Below are 20,496 nucleotides of genomic sequence, written 5' to 3'. Positions count from 1 at the left end.
ATTTATTTTATTTATTTTATTTATTTTATTTATTTTATTTATTTTATTTATTTTATTTATTTTATTTATTTTATTTATTTTATTTATTTTATTTATTTATTTTTACAAACTTATAGGAAAAAAAACTTCCCGAAATGCATCTGGGTTGAATATAAAAAATACGAGAGAGAAGAATAAAATAACAAAATAAATGTGTTTTTTAACAAACTTTATTTATTTAATACAACTTTAAAATACAAACTTATAGGGAACAAACTTTCCAAAAATACATGTATGTTGAATATAAAAACAACACAGTGAGAGAGAAGAATGAAATAAAAACTATTATTAAATATTTGATATTTTATTTTATTTGAATATTTTGACAAATATATTACAGACATAGTAGAACAAACTGACATTGTACTTGACAAAGAAAAATAATGTATATATAAGGCAGTAAGAGATAGATACACAATCAAATAAAAAGGCTTAAAATAAAGCAAAAATAAAAACATACAAAGAAATTCAATAAAAAGTGGGCTGTATTGTTACATTTCTTTAAAAAAAAGCTTGTATTATATCAACGGTATCAGTACATTTGTTATTATTAATAATTTGGATGGACTATTCTGAAGGGATTAAAGTTTGGCCCAGATTTGAAGAATTTAGTTTTATGGATATGAAATTCAGTACAAACACTTAATTAACTTGGAAGCAAAAGACGTCATTACCTGCTATGAAAACCAAGACAAAACAAAACAGTGGATTCATGTTTATTTACTAGTTCTTCAAGGGAAGCATCACATCCATGAAGCTAAATGCTCCAAATCTCGACCAAACTTTAATCCCTTCAAATTTGAATTTCGTAACTATTTTGAGTCTATCCAGATTATCAATAATAAGAAATGTAATTATACCACAGATACATGACTTTTTTAAAAAGATTTATAACAGTATAGCCCTCGTCTTAACTGAAGTTCTTTACATGTATCTATTTTGACTTTATTTATTGTTTTTTTTTCTCTATGCCTTTGTATCTTATTAAGTATTCTTGTGTAATGTCATTATAATTTAATGTGAATTTGTTTTCTGAAAGGATAACTGACTTTGTCTTTACACACATATCTATCTTTGTCAAGTATGATGCCATACTGTTCTGGTTGAACTATATTCGTTCAAATTGCAAATAAAGAATAAAAATAATAATAATAATAATAAATAAATAAATAAATACATTTTTTAAAAAAAGTAATATTTGATATATTTTTTTAATTCTTTATTTGCAGTTTAAACAAATATAATACAAACAGAAAAGTGTGGCATCATACTTGACAACAATATATGTGTGTAAAGTAAATTAGTTTTCCTTTCAAAAAACAATATAGATTAAATTATAATGACATTACATAAGAATACTTAATAAGATACAAAGGCATAGAGAAAGAGAAAAAAATACAATAAATAAAGTAAGAATAGGTATAAAGTAATTATTTTATTTATTTCTTTAAGTTAGTTAAGTTAAGTTAAATTTTCTTTTTCTTTTTCTTTTTTTAAAGTAAAATTTTATTTTTTTAATTATTTTTTTAAGTAATATTCGATTAGAGGGAAGTCGTCGCTGATGACGCGGGTGGAGGAGGGCGTGGCTCGGAGTCTCTGGAGCTGGGAACCGAGTTAGAGGAAGGGAAAATGGCGGACCTCGAAGACGTAACGCTGGACGGGAGACCGCTCCAGTCCCTTCGAGTAGCCGATTTAAAAGCCGCTCTCGAGGAGAGGGGACTGTCGAAAAGTGGTCAAAAGAATGCGCTCATTAAAAGACTCAAAGGGGTGAGTTCTGCTGCTGAAAAACGAGGAGAACCACCACGGTTTGCGTTTCGAGCTAGCGTTTAACGAGGAGACGGGCTGATGTTTCTCTCGAGGGCCGACAACCGAGCGCCGTTACTGCCGAGCAGCGTAGTAGAGTTATGGAGGTGAACCGCCGTCGATCCGCTATGAAATGCGCCTTTTTGCGAACCGTACGAGGTTGAGCGGTGTGTTCGCCCCGCAAAAATAGGAATACCGGGAGTTCAATCAACTTAGTCGCTGATTCCAAAGTGTGTTTTCGGGGGTGATGTTGTCCTGTTAGCACCGTTAGCTCGCCTGGCTAACGCTGTGTGACTGTAGCGGTGGTGGTGGTGGTGGCCTGGTTCTGCTGCTTTCCCGTTACCCGTTAACGGTTTCGGTTCTCCGAGCACAGGGTTCGGTTCCCAAAGGTGCTGGAAATCCATGTGAACACTTGGATTCTTATTGTGGTGTTTTCAAGGTTTAAATAAAGGGCATTGGGTTTTGAATAAAGTGATTGAAAACAGCTTGGATTGTATGTTAATTGGGACGACATACTGAATATAACATAGAAAGGAGATATTTGAGAGATTAAAAACAGCATTTTCTGATGTGTTTGCATGAAAATGTACTCTTGATGATTAACAAATTATCAAAATAGTTGGTGATTATATTTCTGTACAGTTAAACAGCATCTCGGTTGTTTATAGGACACTAACATCTAATTTTATGTGATGAGCAAGAGCAACAATACGTTAACTGAATGCACTGTATGTACTGTGTGCAAACATGTAGTTTACCAGAGCTATATGGTGCTGGAAAAGCATGAAAATGCGACTTGAAAAGTGCTTGAATTTGATTTTGGAAAAGGTGTAGGAACCCTGCAATCTGCAATCAAGGTGTGTACATGAGCTTAGCCTGGAGGTTAACTTCACATCATGGTAGTCTGCATGTTTATTTAACATTACTGCAAGGTTTCTAAACTGACAGATTTAGTCAGGTTTTTCCGCCAAATTTAGCAATAGTTTTGCCCTAATATGTATCCCAGGTCCATGGGCTGCATAGGTCCTGGATGAGCCAGTTTGTTTACATTAGGGCTGGTAGGTTATTGAACTTAATTCACGTCGCCATGGAAGTTGGTGCATTATTTCATTTTTGCAACGGGTAACTTAAGCCGGTAACCAGCATTTGTCAGCTGAATTGTGGCATGACAGCAGCAACTGGTGTTTACATTTTGCTATTCCATGTTAAGCGCTTACAATCCCAATGTAACGCTATGTCACCATTATCTCACATGTGAAATGTGTCGTTTAGTTATTAACACGTATAACAAATTTTCAAGATTCAAGAAGCTTTATTTATCCCGAGGGAAATTTTTGTGCAACAGTTTCAATACAAAGATTGGAAAGAGTCAGAGTAACAACCCTTTCCCATCTTTGTATTAAAACCTTTGCACAATAATTTCCCTTGTTTCTACATTGCCTGTTACCTGTGTGCACCTACCTGCACCGACACCCTCTTGAATCGCGGACATTTTGCTAACACGATTATACTTATAACCTCATTTAAATGTCGTTTTGTTGTGTTTTCTTTACTTTTTATCACTGCCCAATAAGATTATAACATCATTAAACATTACATTTCGCAAATTAATTTTGTTTGATGAATGAAATAATACAACCAGCAGAGTGGTATCGATGCAGCATGGCTCACTGTGAGGACCGAGATTAATGATAGCAACAAAGTGTTTAATTAAAGATTTGTAAAAATGTAAACCAAGTTAGGTCTGCCCACATCATTCATTATCACTCTGGTCCTCTTTCCACAACAGTCTGAGTTTCAATGCTACGTCTGATTGACCCGTATGACTCTTTCCATCTTACTTACTTTATTTGTCATCCTCTTCTTTCTCCTGTTGCTCTCTACTGTGCGCTGTGTCCGGTAACATTCTCCAAACTGAAAAAAATATTAAGAAGAAAAGGCAGTAATGCAGATTTATGTTTGTCCCATCCAAGTTGATGGTATGCCAAGGCACAGAGTCATAATAGTTCGTAAAGGATGGAGATATTGGCATTCATAATTGAAAGAATGGTTACACATTAACTAGATTGTTATAAATTACCCATATAGTTATGTACAAAAGCACCAGTACCAACTCTAACAACTCTGGAAGAACACCTGCTTGTTATTTACATTAAATCAATAAAACTGTTGTTGTCTCAATTACAGGCCCTCATGCTGGAGAATCTGCAGAGGACCTCCACCGCTCACGTCGGACTGCAGCCAAACTCACAGGTAAAGTGCCTCAAGGACGCTTTTGTTTTGAACTCAACGGCTGAAACCTCTTCACAATAAATGAAATAATGTGCATTTCACAATTCTCATGAATGTCTGCAAACAAGTATGTGCAAGTGGCCTTGAAGGCTTGAACCCTATTTTAATGGTCTCTGTATTTAGATTGGTGAGGAAATGAGCCAAAACAGCTTTATCAAGCAATATCTGGCTAAACAACAGGAGCTCCTGAGGCAGCGGCTGGAAAGAGAGGCTCGCGAAGCATATGACACAAATGGTAAGTGTTGTTAGGAGCCTCTCCTGCAACTAATTAAGTGACTCTTTATATTTCAGGTCATTATGTGAAACGTTTTTGTGATGTTATGTATTTATCTTTTGTAAACAGAGCAAGAGGACCACACAGATGTTAATAACAGTACATCGTGCCCCCCTCAAGCCCAGGTCAGACATAATTTTCTTTTCTTACCTATTGCAATTGGTCATATCCTCTAATCTTTTTGTCTGTCGATTATCTGTACTCCAACATATTTTTCACATTTGAAAGGAACTTGCTGGGTAGAATTGTGGCAGATCTTTTACATGGAAGAAAATTAACATATTATTAAGACAAATTAGGCCTCATCCCCCTTTTCTGTCCTCATCAGGAGGCCACAGCAGCATTGGCTGAGCAGCATAAGCCACCTGGCCCCTCTAGTGGAGAGGGATTGTTTGGTGCAGTCAATGAGGGAGAGGCTAATAGGAACCAGGAGGCTGCTTCTGGCTCTGTGGCCGTGCGCGTTCCTGGTGGTGAACACCTGCCGGAGAAGGGATTTGCCTCCAACGATGTTGCTGCTGACAGCGACGATGACGATAGTGAGGATGGCGAGGAGGATGGTGACGATGATGATTGGGAAAGCGGTGCTCGGAGGAGAAGCCACAGAGAGCCAGCCAGGGCGCCCACGTCCAGAGAGAGGTCTGGAGCTTCCTGTCAACCCCCGCAGCAGCACATGCCATCCCTTTTGTCCCCTCAACTCCGCCAGCCAACACCTCCTCCATCTCCACCTCCAGAGTTATCATTCCCCTTACCTGACACCCCTAAACAGAGCCCCCCTAGTCCAGACGTAGCCCCAGCTAGGCGCTCATCCAGCACTTCCAGCTCTGGGTCCTCCAGCAGTGGCAGCCGCAGTAGCAGCCCAGAGCCACAGAGGAGTGGACATGCTGAGCGCAAGCCAGGCCCGCTGACCCTTCTGGCACGTAAAATGGAGTCAGAAGGCGCTTTCTCTGGAGCAGGTTGGCACCGCGGCGGTGGAGAAGGTGGAATACAGGACAGCAGTTCTACGGCAACATCATTTCCAGGCAGAGGGCCTATAGAGGGTCTGGTATCTGCCATCGCTCACACAGCCAATACTGCGGGCAATGTGTCATTTCCCACGATTCCAGGCACCAACCAGGGTATCACAGGAGGACATTTGGCCAATATTCAAGTACCTGTGAGTGTGCTCAAGGCCACTGCAACAGAAGAGAGGGTCAGAGAGAGGGACTCTGAGATAGAAAGAGAAAAGGCCCTTGAGCTGGAAAGGCAAGAGAAGCAGAGACAACTTGAGCAAGAACAAGCAATAAAGGAAGAGCGGGAAAAAGCTCTTGCGCTGGAGAGAGAGGAAAGGGAGAGAGTTCTGGAGAAAGAGAGAATTGAACGACAGCAGGCCTTAGAAAGAGAAGAACGAGAAAAGGCATTGCAGCGGGAGAGAGAACTTGCTCTAGAACGAGAGAGGCAGGAGAGGGAATTAGCTTTGGCTAAAGAGAGGGAAGAGCGAGAGAGGGCCCTGGAGCTCGAAAGGCAGAAGGAGCTTGAAAGACAGAGGGCTCTGGAGCAAGAACGTCTGCAGAGAGAAAAGGAGAGGGAAGAGATGGAGAGAGCGAGGGAGCTTGAAAGAGCCATGGTCTTGGAGCAAGAAAGGAGGGAGAGAGAGAGGGCTCTTGAGCAAGAGAGGCTACAGAGGGAAAGAGCTCTGGAGGCTGAGATAAAGGAGAAGGAGAGGATTGAGAGAGAAAAGGCTTTGGAGCAGGAAAGGTTGGAAAGGGAAAGGTTAGAGCGAGAGAAAGTCTTAGAGCAGGAGAGACTAGAGAGAGAGCGAGCCTTGGAGAAGGAGAGACTAGAGAGAGAGAAGGCTTTGGAGCAAGAGAGGCTAGAACGAGAGAGAGCAAAAGCCTTGGAGCAAGAGAGACTAGAACGAGAGAGAATAGAGAGAGAGAAAGCCTTGGAGCGAGAGAGACAAGAACAAGAAAGACTAGAGAGAGAGAAAGCCTTGGAGCGAGAGAGACTAGAACGAGAAAGACTAGAGAGAGAGAAAACCCTGGAGCGAGAGAGACTAGAGAGAGAGAAAGCCTTGGAGCGAGAGAGACTAGAACAAGAGAGACTAGAGAGAGAGAAAGCCCTGGAGCGAGAGAGACTAGAGAGAGAGAAAGCCTTGGAGCGAGAGAGACTAGAACAAGAGAGACTAGAGAGAGAGAAAGCCTTGGAGCGAGAGAGAAAAGAAAAAGAAAGAGCTCTAGAGCAAGAAAGAATAGAAAAGGCCTTGGAGCAAGAACGAATAGAAAAAGAAAAAGCTGTGGAGCAAGAGAGGCTAGAGCAGGAGAGAGCCCTAGAACAACTTAGAGAGCTTGAGAGGAAGGAAAAGGTGAGAATTGAAAGGGAGAAAGCACTGGAGCAAGAAAGGATAGAGAAGGAAAAAGCCTTGCAACGAGAGAGGGAGGAGAAGGAGAGATTGGACAGAGAGGCAGCTCTGGAACAGGAGAGGAAGGAGAAGGAAAGAGCTGAGAAGGAGAGGCTGGAGAGGGAGAAAGCTCTAGAGCAGGAGAAACTTGAAAGGGAGAAAGCCATGGAGAAGGAGAGGAAGGAGAAAGAGAGGGCTCTCGAACGTGAAAGGTTAGAGAAGGAGAAAGCCATGCAGAGAGAAAAAGAGGAGCAGGAGAGGGCCCTGGAACAGGAGAAAGAGAGAGCTAGGGTGGCTGAAAAGGAGAGGGAGAGTCATCTCCCTCCATCCAAACGTGGCCGTGAGATTGGTCTCACCCCCCTGCCCACTCCTCCCCCCCTCTCCACAGGACCAGGTAAAAAGTCATCGACAGAGGCGGGAGAGCAGGAAGGTGTCCACGCTCCAGTGTCCCAGAGTGATGCAGCAGAATCCATTGCATCCATGTCGCCTCAGTCCTCATTCAAGAAGTTCCGGTTCTTAAGGGACTCCCCAATTCAGCTCCAGTCCTCTCCTTCCATGGTCATCAAGCGCCCCCGTAACTTCTCTGATACCCTCCAGCCTTGGGCTGTCTCCTCCGTCACAGATGTCGAGGAACAGCCGCAGGCAGGGCCGCGGTCCTCCACTAAACAGGAAGACACACAAATGCGGCTGAAACAGGAGGCTGTTGCCAGGACCCCAGGATCTGTGGAGGCCCAGCCTGAGAAGACCATTGTTGGTACCACACTGGTCCCGAGCCCCAAAAAAGAAGGTGGCACAAGCTCCGCATCAGAGGACAAAGAAAAAGCAGATTTAGTGAAATCTGACCAGGCTGCCAAGGAATCCGCCAAAAAAGCAAACCCAGTGGATACTGTGCAGCAGAGGGGAAGAGATACAAAGAAGGAAGAAAAACAAGCAAGACAAAGATCCTCATCTAATGATTCCTCTTCCTCAGAATCGGACTCTGGGTCATCATCTGCATCCTCTAGCTCATCCACATCCTCCCAAGAGAAAACCTGCTCCACTTCAAGAAGTAGAAGGGTAAGTTGTCTAAAAGAAACATCTCTCTGTCCCTGACTTCTTGGAACTTTCTTCACTGAGGAAAATTAGGATTTGTAAACGGATAAACAGTCAAAATGACGGCGAAGTAGTGAAGAATGACACAGAAAGCTATTTTGATCTAGTTTTCCTAGTTAAAGGAGGGTTTAGCAGTACAGTGTAGAGAATGTAGAATTACAGCCATACACATGTGAAGTGGTTTGTAAGAGAAGTTTGTAATTTATTCATTTGGGTACAACACCAGTAATCCCTCTGTGTGTTGTTGTAGCATGTTTTGTACCTGTTCTCAGTGTTTAAAATGTTTCTGTGCTGCCTCCTTTAGGAAGGAAAACCTGGAAGAGATTCCTCACCACACGACAGGGTGACACTAAAGGCTCAGGCTGAGGGTGTAAAGGAAACTCCAAAAGCCTCTCCTTACAAAAGAGCGATTTCTGTAGAAAAGAGTAACACAACTGCTGATGGAGACAGTCACACCAAGGTCAGTTGCTCAGAAGTTAACACACATCTTAATTCTTAATAAAATAAATTGATCGAAAAAGTATGTTGTGCTACAGACAAATTTATCTAATTCAACCGAAACTTTGACAAAACATTATTTCACATCTTTTCCATTTCCCGCCCTTTTAAATTCCCAGAAGTCATTAATTGAAGCACCAACCAGAGAGGAGTCGCAAAGGAAGAGAAAAGACACCGAGGGAGATGAGGAAACGGACAAACAAAGGTCTGCTTTTAAGTTTTGGTCTTATGAAAAACATCCTGTACTTACAGATTTACACACACAGGTGAATGAATCTGTCCTTACAACACTGTGAGCTGAATCCATTTTTTTTAATGCGACCGCAATCTGAACAGCCAGGTCGCATTTAATGTGACTTTGACGTCATTCTGACACGCGCTGCACTGTTTTGTAAATGGATGACTAATGAAGTTGATTGATATATTAAAATCAAAACAAACAAAAAATGGAGGACAGCTGTGAAAGAGGCGGCCAGTGGAGGCATAGTGATGTTTTTATTAAATTTGCAGGCTGCCGCCACACACTGTTTTTAGCATTAAGCCATAAAGTCCTACAACCCCATCTGCCCTTGCCATGTTCGCTTCTGTAAACGTGGTTGTGGTATGATGTCATCAATGATCAACTGTGCATGCGGGTCACTTCAGGAGCGTAAAGTGTTCACACAGCAATCCGTAGACAGGCCACATTTAAAGACGTAATGTGAACGGCCAAACAAAAAATTGGATTTGAGCAATAAATTGGAATTGTGCGTTAAGACCCGCAGTGTGAACGTAGCATAAGTCTGCGGGTAGTGAATAGGTTGTCTAGTCATTCACCACGTACAGACTGAGTGAACACAGTCTGGCAACAGAGGGCAGACACAGACAGACGTGGTTTCTCATATTTTTAAACGTTCTTACCATATTCTACTTACCACCATCATCATCATTTTGTGGTGCTCTTTTAAATGTCATTTGATAAATGGCTTTCTTGTATCAACATGTCTTTATTTTATTTTATTTGTAGATTTTCTTTCCTTCTTTTATCTCTGCTATGTTTGTTGAAAGGGCACCGTCACCACATCTGGGGTTTAGTACCGCACAGGACGATTGTAGATATGTTGTAGTATTATTATTATTATCATCATATTTTGTCTGTCTTGCATCGTTAAAGGAGCCGTTTGTAGGATTTAGGGGGGAATATTGGCCGAAATGGAATATAATATAAGTATGTTTTCATCAGTACTACAGATGTTTAAAGTCAATAGGGATTCTGCTTTTTTGATAAAAATGCTTTGAAACAATTTTACAAAAGGTGGTTTAGTTTTGTCAAGCAATTTGGTTCACAGAATTTTCACACCTACCGTGAATATATGTACACACCTGGTTGTTCTTAATGGTTTGTTCAAGCTAAGGGAACTGTTGTTTCATTATGCTCTGACATGATTGTTAAATACATTTCAGTACACTTTCCTGTTAGTAATCAATTCATATTTACACTAAGAACTCACAAGAGAAATGTCACCGTTTGCACTGGAAACGTCAACAAAAGGTAAGATTAAATGGTTTTGAAAAAGACTGCTTAAAATAAATGTTGCTGATATACAACGACCGAACCGATCAGCGTTGGTTTTGAGGGGGTTTGAAGCGTGACGCAGTGAGAAGCGACTGTTCAGTGTAAACGATATGGCGGAGATGAGCGCAGCTATCGAGCCAGCCTCTCGCTAACGCTTTCTTCTCTTGGACCGGGCATCTGAAACTGTGCCTTTTTATCTGTAAAACGGAAATTATCCTTTAAGACATGTTGTTCACTTTGCCTCAGTGCTCTGTTAGTACGTCATACGCTGTGTTGATGTGATTGGTTGACTTGGCCTGTCTATCACAATATATGGGGTTGATGGACAGATGATTTATCCAATCAGCAACCAGTATTTCCGCCTATTCCCAAAATAGCTCCAACAGAGAGTTCCAAGATGGATATGCTTAGTAAATAAAAAATAATGCCAATCACTCCATCTGGAGGAGTCAGGTTAGTATTCATGTGCAGTTTTCCCATCGGCTTTTGGCATTTAGCATATTTTCCTTAGGAGGCTTCCCTTTAACAGCCACCAGCCCTCATCTCCAGTGGACACCTCTGGTGCAGGTGTGATATGGTAAACATTGAAATCAGTGCTAGGCTTTTTTTATTCTGAGCAAGGCTGTCAACGTTTCCTCTGACTGAAGTCGCATTTTTACATTATTTCATAAATAATGTGGCTGCTGTTTGTATGTTGACAAACGTCTGTAAGGGTATTGACTTTCCCATCAGGCGATTGGTGAGCCTGCCTTGACGCCGGTGTGGCTGAGAAGATGCGGGTCCTTTTTTATTTTTTTTATACACGAGATATTCTTTTTTTTTTCATTCGTTGCAACATGGCTGTGCTCCGGTGATGGCTTTAGCCGCCGATGGTTTTCTACACAGCGGCTCGGCTAAACAGCAGGCGAGGGTTTGTCCGCCGCGGGTTTTGGTCGCCCGCCGGCGTGGACATGAATGCAGTGGGAGAAGTCTCCGGTGAAAGGGAGGTAGGGGCGGGGGAGAGGTGTGTCGCTGCGGCGCAGTCGTTTTCCAGCAACAGTCGCAGCCTGTGTGCTGCGTTTCTAACCGTGCACCGCTGGTTTCTCTCCCCCTCCCCACACGTGAATTTGTTGTCGGAACGAGTGGACGTGTGCGCGCATGAGAATGGCATGAGAACGTGAGGCGCGCGCTCGTTTGTCAGGTATTGTGTGACAGTCATTGATTGTTTGGGTCGGTCCGGACCTGGGTCTGGACGGACCCGGACTGCGGCGGGTCTGCACGCCTCCTCGGCTCAGTGCTTTTTGGAGGGATTGAGAGCATGTGAAATGACAGTGACGGTGGTCAGCGGGGTTATTTTTAGCAGCACCTGGCTGCTGTTTGAGTATCTCAGTGGAGGAGCTTCCACTGCCGAGATTTTGTGTAGGGCTGCATGAGTAAAATGTAGTTTAATTAGATTTAAAGGAACATACTGCTTCTGCATTTTTAACCGATTTAAATACAGATTGTGTTTATTAGGGATGGGAACTGATAAGGTTTTGTTGACACCAATGCTGGTATTGATTCTGCTCATCGGTCAGCTTGTTTATCAATTTCCATATCACTACCATGTATGTATGTACAGGTACACATATTTAATTCTATTTTTTATCCTATTTTTATCTTATTTTATTGTACGGTATATATTTATTGTTGTTGTTTACATTCTCTATTTGCACTGACTGGACTGGGTAAATGGCATTTAGGTTTTTTTGTGTATGCAAATAAGGCATCTTGACTTGATTACTGATACATTTCAGTGTGGATAAAAAGCAGTGTATACCAAATACAGTGTACATGAAACAAGAGAACATTTGTACAGATTTCTTCTTTATTAAGGTTTTCAAAGGAAAAATCTGCTAAGCCTGCCTGCGTGGTGCTAATGTTTTGGACCGTTTCTAGCCGTGTAGATGCATTCATTTTACTCCATAATTTAGGGATACGCAACTGAAAAACGTGATGGCGGCATTGGTAAAAGGAATTGATAAACTCTGGGGCATACAATTTTTGTTCCGGTCACAACTTGTTACCAGTTCTCAATTCCTATCCCTAATGTTTACTCTACATACCAAGGCCTTCTGTAATTATTTAGAGAGGGCATATGCATCGCCTCACGTTTTCTAATTGTTCATAAATCTGAGTGGTATTGGAATTTAAATCTTGTGTGTTTCATTGCTTCTATTAAACTATGAGTGTATGGTGTTGTATTTGTTTAGCCTGGCTATTGATGCATTTATTTATATTGCATGATTTAAAGAAAAACATTTTTTTTTTTCCCTCACTCTAATGCTCCGCTGCTTTGTTCCATCTTTTTCTTCTCGTATGTATGTTTCACACCACACAGGCAGGTGAAGGAGACTACCATGGCAGAGCCAGAGAAGCTTCCGGAGACCAGCGAGGAGGTAAGGCACCTGAAGAACCGTGGATCATCTTGGTCCTCGAGCTGCTGGTAGCTGAGGACTTAGATGGAGGGACCCGTTTGATCTTTTAGAGATCAATCTTTATAGTGCAGTTGTTATTAACCTGGATACATTACAGTATAGGCAGTTTGATTATATGTCTTTATTCTTTGCTGCAAATCTTTTTTTCACATTTGAAATATATTTCCACTAGATGACTTAATGAGCCCTTTTCAAAAGTGGTAGAATGTGAGTAGGAAGTAATATATTTTTTAATATGGCTGTTTGTAAAACCTTTGTTGGCACTGTCATAGGCAGAAACAGCAAGGGTGTTTTCTCACTGTGGCTGATGTTTAAACCCCAAATGATTGCTTTGTTATAAAGGTGCTCATGCCTCTTCCATTGCCCCTATTGGTACCTGCATACTACCTCTGCCACTACTACTTCTACTACTGCTACTGCTACTTCTGCACCTGTTCCACTGTTCCCAAGAATCCAGAGTTGGCCACAGATAAGCCCCCAAGGCTGCACTGCAGAGGGACACCCCTGGCAACAAAGGCTGACTCATTTTCATGGATATGGCTGGCAAGAGCTATTGATTGGACCTGATGATTCAAAGAAGGGGTTGGCTAGTCAATGTGGCCCACCTCTCTTAGTCCTTATCCACTAATCAGGCCTCATACCCCTAAAATCAACACTGAGATGAGACAAGCGAGGACGTGTGCTCATATCAAGGCTGCTGCGAAACCCTCTCAACACCTGAGGAGTTCTCATTGTTTCACTATGAGACGTTTTTAACCCACTTGCAAATAATGTGGGGCGTTGTGGACATGCCATTTAATATGATGGGGAACTGTAACATGGTTGGCAAAGGACATTTTTGGATTTTGTTAATCTCTTGGAATGGGATTCAGAATTCTCCAGCAAATACCCTTCTTGGATACTAAATAAGTTTTCAAAGAGGCCTATGCTTTTACCTGGACACGCTGTGCTTGACAGTTTTTATTTGAACTGAAGAAGGATTTATTGTTTGGGATCCTTTCTACAGCCATCTCCATATTTTTGCCACTTTGTGACTCTCATTATGACACTCAAAACACAAGCAAACACTAACATTAGAATTTGGGATTTGCGTGCACAGTGACTGTTGACATCAACCAACATCTGGTCTCCCAACTCACTGGACTTTCGTGCTGTTGTTATAAGAGCCTGCCACATTTTTAAATGGACTTATGCCAAAAACACCTGAGGATGACTGCTTTGGCCAAAAGCATTTCAAAGTCCCTACTCACACGAACTATTGATTCCATCCTGCCAGCCAACACGCTTTCAGATTTCCATCCAAACATCTCAGCCACCTTTGATTGGACCCTTGTTGCCTAGATACAGTACATGCAGTCGTGATTGGGCCATATCCAAACCAGTAAGGATCAGGTGTCAGTGGTACCAGGGAATAAGTAGACGTTTACTTAATGTTATAATTCATAGTTATGTTGAAAATGCTTAGTATCCAGTCATACTCTGTGTAGTCTTAGCTGGGAGAAGCAGCATTTAAAAATGTGTATCTTATTTGTGGCCACTGCTGTTTAATCAACATGATTATATAATTCTGTCTTATCTTTCATCTTAGTTGATTTTCACTGATGTGAAACCAATTTGGGCTAGCATGTCTATTCAGACACATTTTAAATCAAAGAGTCTAAACTTCAGTACTTCCACCAGATACTACTTTGTATGATATATACTGAAACTACAGTGTACTCTTCAAAAGTACGATATATTAGAGAATCTATAGGTGTAGACTGTCAAGTTATTATGAATGGCATGCACTCAACTACCAATACAGTACTAAAACAGGTCGCTGCCATTCAGTAGACATGAATTGAAAAAGACTGCACAGCAGTACCTATCATTCACTCTCAGTCCCTACTTGTCCCCCTTCCTGTTATTGTTTCTCCTTTCTTCCAACCTGTCCTTGACCACTTGGTTTCTGCCTCTCACCTCTCCCATGTATCGGGTTGTTTTTATCTTCTTGTGTTACAGACACCAAAGGCCTTCTCAGCTCGTAAGATCTCAATTAGCAGTAAGTGCACCCTGTGACTTGCTCTCTTCTTCACCAGCATATATAACTCATTAGTGTTGGTTTTGTTTGGCTTTTCATTATTTATAATGTGTGCATTGTATCAGTCCTATAGTTTGGGAACCCAGCATGAATAAACCTTAAATGTGGATTGCATGATCATCCATAATTCAGAAATAAAACCAGAAGACAGTGTTGTGTACATTGATTTGTCATGTCATGTACGCTTGTGCCAGAGGATTCAATTAGGTTTTTTATCTCTTGTCTTACCAGGCAGTAAATCGTCCCCAGGCACTGGCAGTGCAGAGGGTGATCAGGACTCCGGGGCCACGGCCGGTCGCAAGAGGAGGTGGGGCTCCAGCACGGCTGTCAATGCCAAGAAACCTTCCATCAGCATCACTACAGATTCACTTAAGGTATTTGCAGCATAGTAAAACTGAGATTACATTGAGATTGCTAGTAATGCTCTTGCATCGATGCACATTGTGGCACTTGCATAAGCTCCGTCCGCTGTGGTGACTATAGCAGACCCATTCATCTTTTGCATTATCTCTGTTCTCTGCTCTCAGTCTCTGATCCCAGACATTCGTCCGTGTCTCGGACAGGAGGCAGTAGTGGACCTGCACCCAGAGGAAGCTGTCCTCTCCGGAGCTGAGGATGAAGAGAGGGAGTGCTCTGACCAGGACCTTCAGATCCGACGCACTGTCACACAGGTTGGTCTACAGCTCTTAACTGTTTTACATGATTGACAGGTTAGGATGTGTTCTCAGTGTGAAAGTCCAAGATTACGTGAATGTCTTGAGAATTGCTTGTGTTGACACCTTTCCTGTATTGCAGGTGGTGCACTCAGAGAGCCAGGAGAACGGACAGAAAGAAGCCAAGAGGAGCAGACATGAGGAGTTAGAGGTGGACGACTCCCAGGGAGACATAGAGAGGACCGGGGCGCATGAAGAGAAGATGAACACCTCATTTCCTGAAACCACAGAAACCCAGTCTCCATCACATACCAGCAATGATGTAGAAATCAGCACTGGTAATGGATGCATCACAAGATAGTCTTCATCTATCATTGAAACATCTTTCACATTTCTTAATTATTTTATTCATTAATTATGAATTAAAACAACAGGCAAGAGAGAGACACTGGCCCTCATTTATCAATCTGGCGTGAAAACGGGCGCAGATCTGAGCGCAGAATTGGTCGTATGACAGGACACACGTGTGATTTATGAAACATTCGCATCTGACCAATCTCAGCGTATGAATGAGAGGGCCTTGATAAATGCGGCGGCTGAATTCGATCGTCATTAACATGTTACGCCCTTAAATATTCCTGGTTCGAGGCCTCGCCCACTGAGGTCAAATGTGGAGAGAAGAAACACTGTTAAGAAAATAAACTTTTCTGACACACTGATCGGCATCCTGACATCCGAGATGGAGCAAAATAAAGATATGTTTTTTGTCAGTCTTAAGAGTGGAATAAAAGGGGCCACTAAAACGCTGTATGGAAAAGAATAACGGAGGCAGCGAACCCGAAGCAGCGCTCCACTGTGACCCGTCTGCGCCTGTGAGTGTGTGCGCACTGCTGAACCTGCGCTCCTGCTCTGTAGCGGGGTTTGCCAGCGGGGTTATTAGGTATTCCGTTAAGAGGATAACCTTTGTCGTCTAAAAGAACCATACCAAGATGTTAATCATCTGATACCTTGTTTGATTTAATGCAATTTACAGAGTGTAGCCACTAACCGAGGAGATGACTTTGGCTCTGCAGTGTGCTTTCCTTTTCATTCATTCATCTTCAACCATGTCCCTGTCGGGGTCGCAGGGGGCTGGAGTCGAGCTGTTTTGAAATATAAAAAAATCGATTTATTTTAATTCGTTTTAAGAATCCGTTTTGATCTGTTCTTAATATGTGACTGCTTATGCTTAATGAAAGCTGAGTTCGTTAATTATTTTCAGCCAGATTTTGCTGTGCTGCACCGCAAATACACAGGCTCAAATATGCGTACACGATCTCAGACCAGACGTGAGATTTGATCATAGCTCCCACTCACGTCCAAATTGATAAATGCCGAAGTTTGCCAGGAACGTTACGCACGTTTTTCTGCCGTACGTTCGTTTGATAAATGAGGGCCACTGTGTTAACTGTTTTTTCTTCTTTATCCTAGTGACCCCCAGCGACACTCTCATTCGTCGCTCCATCAGCCAGCAGAAAACGGGTGTTTCCATCACAATCGATGACCCTGTTCGCACTGCCCGGCAACCCTCGCCACCTCGCGGCAAAGTCTCCAGCATTGTTCACATCAGCAACCTGGTAAGACAGCACTGTCCTAAAACAACTACAAGCTCTTCTTTTTCATTAACATTTCTTGATAATCAGAGCAGCAAAAGCAACCAAGTGGTGTCGTGGTAATGTTGTAGAGCCTACAATTGCAGGCATATAACTATAAACTGACCCAGCTTCTTCTATGGGAATAGCTTAATTCCCAATGTATGTTCCAAAGGTATAACACTATTCAATTTAGAGTTTAAGAATGCTGTTGCAGAATTGATTCAGAATAAACAACACTGCCTGTGTTCGCTGAAATCAAGGGATTACATTGTGGTTCTTTTTAGTGGTTCTGTGGCACAGAGGCATATGCTACGTGTCAGGCTTTGGCTACACGGACAGTATTGTCTGAGGTTTTTTGGGCGTTTAATGTTAATAATAATCTAAAATGATGCCACAGATTTTTCTTGAAATGCAGGGAGATGCAGTTCAGCACTGATTAGGTTTTTCCTGGATCACCTATTATAATTATGCATAATCACTTGTCACTATCTTTTTTTAAAAAAAAGGAATATTTTACATAAGTAGACTTAAACTATATCCAGTATATATTTGAATATGTATGCGTGGTATAGTTGCATACACTGTTTTTTATTGTGTAAAGCAGTCTCTTTGATAAGTACTCTGTAATATTTTGTTTAGGTGCGGCCGTTCACTCTGGGGCAGCTTAAAGAACTACTCAGCAGAAGTGGCACCATGGTGGAGGAGGGCTTCTGGATCGACAAAATCAAGTCTCACTGCTACGTCACCGTGAGTTATAACAAGCATGCGTTTTCTCTGATATAACTGAGCCAGACTGCTTTTGGCCTGTGGAAGGTTCTTCTGTGACTCATGGAGCGATCTTCTTCTCTTTGTGTTTAGTACTGCAGCCCAGAGGAAGCAGCCGCTACACGGGCAGCTCTTCATGGAGTGAAATGGCCTCAGAGCAACCCCAAGGTCCTTAGTGTAGACTTCTGCCAGCAGGATGAGGTAGGACCTTATTGTAATCAGTCTGTTTTTCTCTTACACCCACAATACCTAGCCATCCGTAGCCTGACCATATCTCTGCTTTGTAGCTGGACTTCCACAAAGGCTTGGGTGCAGGTGACAAACCCGGAGCAGAGCAACCTGGCTCCGGTCGTGGTAGAGCGTCTGGCCTGCCCTCTCTCCTCCCTGAGCGAGACCAGTGGGCGGAGCGTGAGCGTGAGATGGAGCGCCGAGAGAAGGCTAGAGCAGAGCGAGAGTGGGATCGCGACAAGGTCAAAGAGTTTGGGAAACCCGAGGAAGAGAAGGAGGGAGGTCTCCAGAGGTCACACTCCAGAGAGAGACGCCGCAAGGAGAGGGGAAAGAGCAAGGAGAAGAAGACAGAGAAGAAAGGTGAGAGATGCAGGCATGTAGGCATACATTAGGCAAAATTGACCTTTGGATAATAGTGTGTAGAGCTGAAACAACTACAATTTCATTTCAAGCAAGACTGCTAAATATTCATTGGTGCCACCTTCTCTATTGTAAGACTAGACTGCCACCCTGGGCTTTTGGAAAGTGTGAGACCTTAAGCTATTTTCTGACATTTTTTAAACCCAAAAATTAAATGAGATATAGTCTGGTTTACCGAATGTGCAGTGTGGGTATAAATCCTGCAGAATGGTAGGCATTCGCCTTCCACTATCTATTTTGGAGCACCATCACTGCATCCAGGGCTTAGCATCACACAACACGATTGTGATTGGTTTAAAGAAAGACAAAAAGCCAGAGCATTTTCCCTATGCCAGACCATTCTCGAGCACTGACACAGCTCTGTTGAAATGGGTCTGGCAATGCAAGACTAATTGAGGCTTAACTGATAATGAATACAACCTTTTGCCGTTGTTACAGCCCTAATGTTGTGTATGTTTTTGGCAGAGAAAACAGCCGAGGATCCCCCTGCAAAGCTGCTTGATGATCTGTTCCGCAAAACTAAAGCAGCCCCTTGCATATACTGGCTTCCCCTTACAGAGGAACAGGTGAGACATGGCTATGGAGGCTCTTTGCTTGCATAACTTTCAAGTGCATGGCCTAGATATCTATAATTCAGATCTTTACTTAAAGATTTAACGTTTTAATCCAAGCATTCTCTTCATTGTAGTTTGTTCAACGGGAAGCTGCCAGAGCAGAACGGATGAAGGAGCGTGAGAAACGGAGAAAGGAGCAAGATGAGGAGGAGGAGAAAAAAAAAAGGGAAGAGGAGCGCAAGGAGAGGACGAAAGCTGCAGGTGGCCCAACTGCAGAGCGGAGTGAGGGGGAGAAGGAGAAGGAAAGGGAGAGAGAGAGGGACCGAGACAGAGACCGAGGTAGGGACAGGGAAAGGGAGAGGGAGAGGGAAAACGACAAACGCAGGGATGGCTACCGCAGGCCAGAGGGCCGTGGGGCAGGCGGGGGGCGACGCTCACGCAGCCGCAGCGACCCACGAGAAAGGCGACGTTAATGGCCAATCAACTGATGGAACTGTCCTAGAGACCACCCTCTTCCATTTGCCTTTCACTACATGTACTTTGTTACAACTAAGACCCAACAGAGGACCAACTGATGTCGCCACCATCTCTCAAATTGTCGCCTTTTTTAAAGCACATCTACACTTACATACAGTCATGCTTAAAGGGGACCATGATTTCTTTGCAGTGTTGTTTCCCAGAGTGCTGTACGCTGCGCTTCTGTCAAGGTTTCATTTATTTTCTTCATACCTTTGCCTCTTAAGTTTTTGTCTTGACAGTTTGGCAGTGTGGCACGCTGGGTAATTTTAATAATTTTCCCCAATGTTCCCCATTTGCCCCAAAGTGTAGGTGCCAATTATGATTTGCAATCGATTGTTGCAATTGTTGTTGCCTCAGTGTTTTAACAGCTCTGAAATCTGGATGAGGAATCCTTTTGTTGCTGCATGTAGTCCAAGGCTCTCCTTGCCAGTCCTGCCTAAAGAGAAACTCTGCCCACTGTGCAGAGGCTTGCATAAATCTGAAAATATTGGAATAGGTGTGTTTGGCATTTTGTACAGACAGATAAGAATACGCAAAATCAAGTCTTTAAATAAGGCAGCTCTGGGGTATCGTTTGGACAGGTGTGGAACAACTACTAGGCAATGCAGTGTTCCTCCCTTTATTTAGTTGAGAGATGAGATGATTCTCTGTGGGGCAGAATCCATGTCTGTCACACCTGACACAAGTTAGGATTATGTTCTTATCATGGATTCTCTTCTTCCTCTCTTCTCTTCCTCCAGCTCTCTTACCCTGTAGTGTCAATACAGGCCCAAGAGGGGAGGTTGCATTATGAGTTCTCTCACCAATGGTTTTAATATTGTTTTTTTAATCTTTATTTTATCATTTTAGTACAAAGCTTTGTTTTTGTTTTGTTTTTTATTTCTTCTTTGAGTACGCCTATCAGTGGTGAATGTACAAATAATAAAAATTGAAATTTGAAATTACTGTGACGTTTCTTTTCCATTCTCCCTGCTGATTGGATTTCTATTGCAATTTCTTCATTGGCCCTGGGAATGCAAAAAGTAACTTCTTACTAGTTACTGTGAGTAGTTCAGATCAAGTTACGCACACAGTTAAATCTGTGGTTACACTTGGAGTCCACAAGGTGTCAGTCACACCATATTGTGGACCAGGTCAGTAAGGTTTTTTGACACGAGGGGAATGACTTTATGCTGTCGAGTTAACTAAGACTAGAATGGAACAGAATGCTACAGTAACGATACACTGATCTGCCAGCAACTTCTGTCTCTATATTGG

General features: G+C 42.5%; 1 protein-coding gene across 1 annotated transcript; it reads left to right on the top strand.

Annotated features, from left to right (window-relative positions):
* Positions 1–1,662: 1,662 nt before the first annotated feature.
* acin1a (apoptotic chromatin condensation inducer 1a) lies at positions 1,663–20,174 on the top strand. The gene is made up of 18 exons (XM_083928395.1): positions 1,663–1,806; positions 4,030–4,095; positions 4,258–4,369; positions 4,478–4,533; positions 4,737–7,841; positions 8,182–8,337; positions 8,495–8,580; positions 12,290–12,347; positions 14,388–14,427; positions 14,698–14,840; positions 14,994–15,137; positions 15,262–15,457; positions 16,590–16,735; positions 17,393–17,500; positions 17,612–17,719; positions 17,806–18,106; positions 18,632–18,732; positions 18,855–20,174. Exons 1-18 carry the CDS (start codon positions 1,669–1,671, stop codon positions 19,191–19,193), a joined length of 5,403 nt encoding a protein of 1,800 aa, XP_083784521.1. The 5' UTR covers positions 1,663–1,668; the 3' UTR covers positions 19,194–20,174.
* Positions 20,175–20,496: the final 322 nt, after the last annotated feature.

The sequence above is a fragment of the Echiichthys vipera genome (assembly GCF_963691815.1).
Source record: "Echiichthys vipera genome assembly, chromosome: 15".
NCBI classification, from domain to species: Eukaryota; Metazoa; Chordata; class Actinopteri; order Perciformes; family Trachinidae; genus Echiichthys; species Echiichthys vipera.
The sequence above is the reverse complement of the archived record's forward strand: the minus strand, read 5'-3'. Positions and strand labels throughout refer to the sequence as shown.

Excerpts from the sequence above, each read along its gene's own strand:
- acin1a (XM_083928395.1), top strand. The coding sequence starts at position 1,669 with ATGGCGGACCTCGAAGACGTAACGCTGGACGGGAGACCGCTCCAGTCC. Across the intron at positions 15,458-16,589 it reads TGATGTAGAAATCAGCACTG|TGACCCCCAGCGACACTCTC; the intron begins GTAATGGATGCA and ends TCTTTATCCTAG. Across the intron at positions 17,501-17,611 it reads AGTCTCACTGCTACGTCACC|TACTGCAGCCCAGAGGAAGC; the intron begins GTGAGTTATAAC and ends CTTTGTGTTTAG.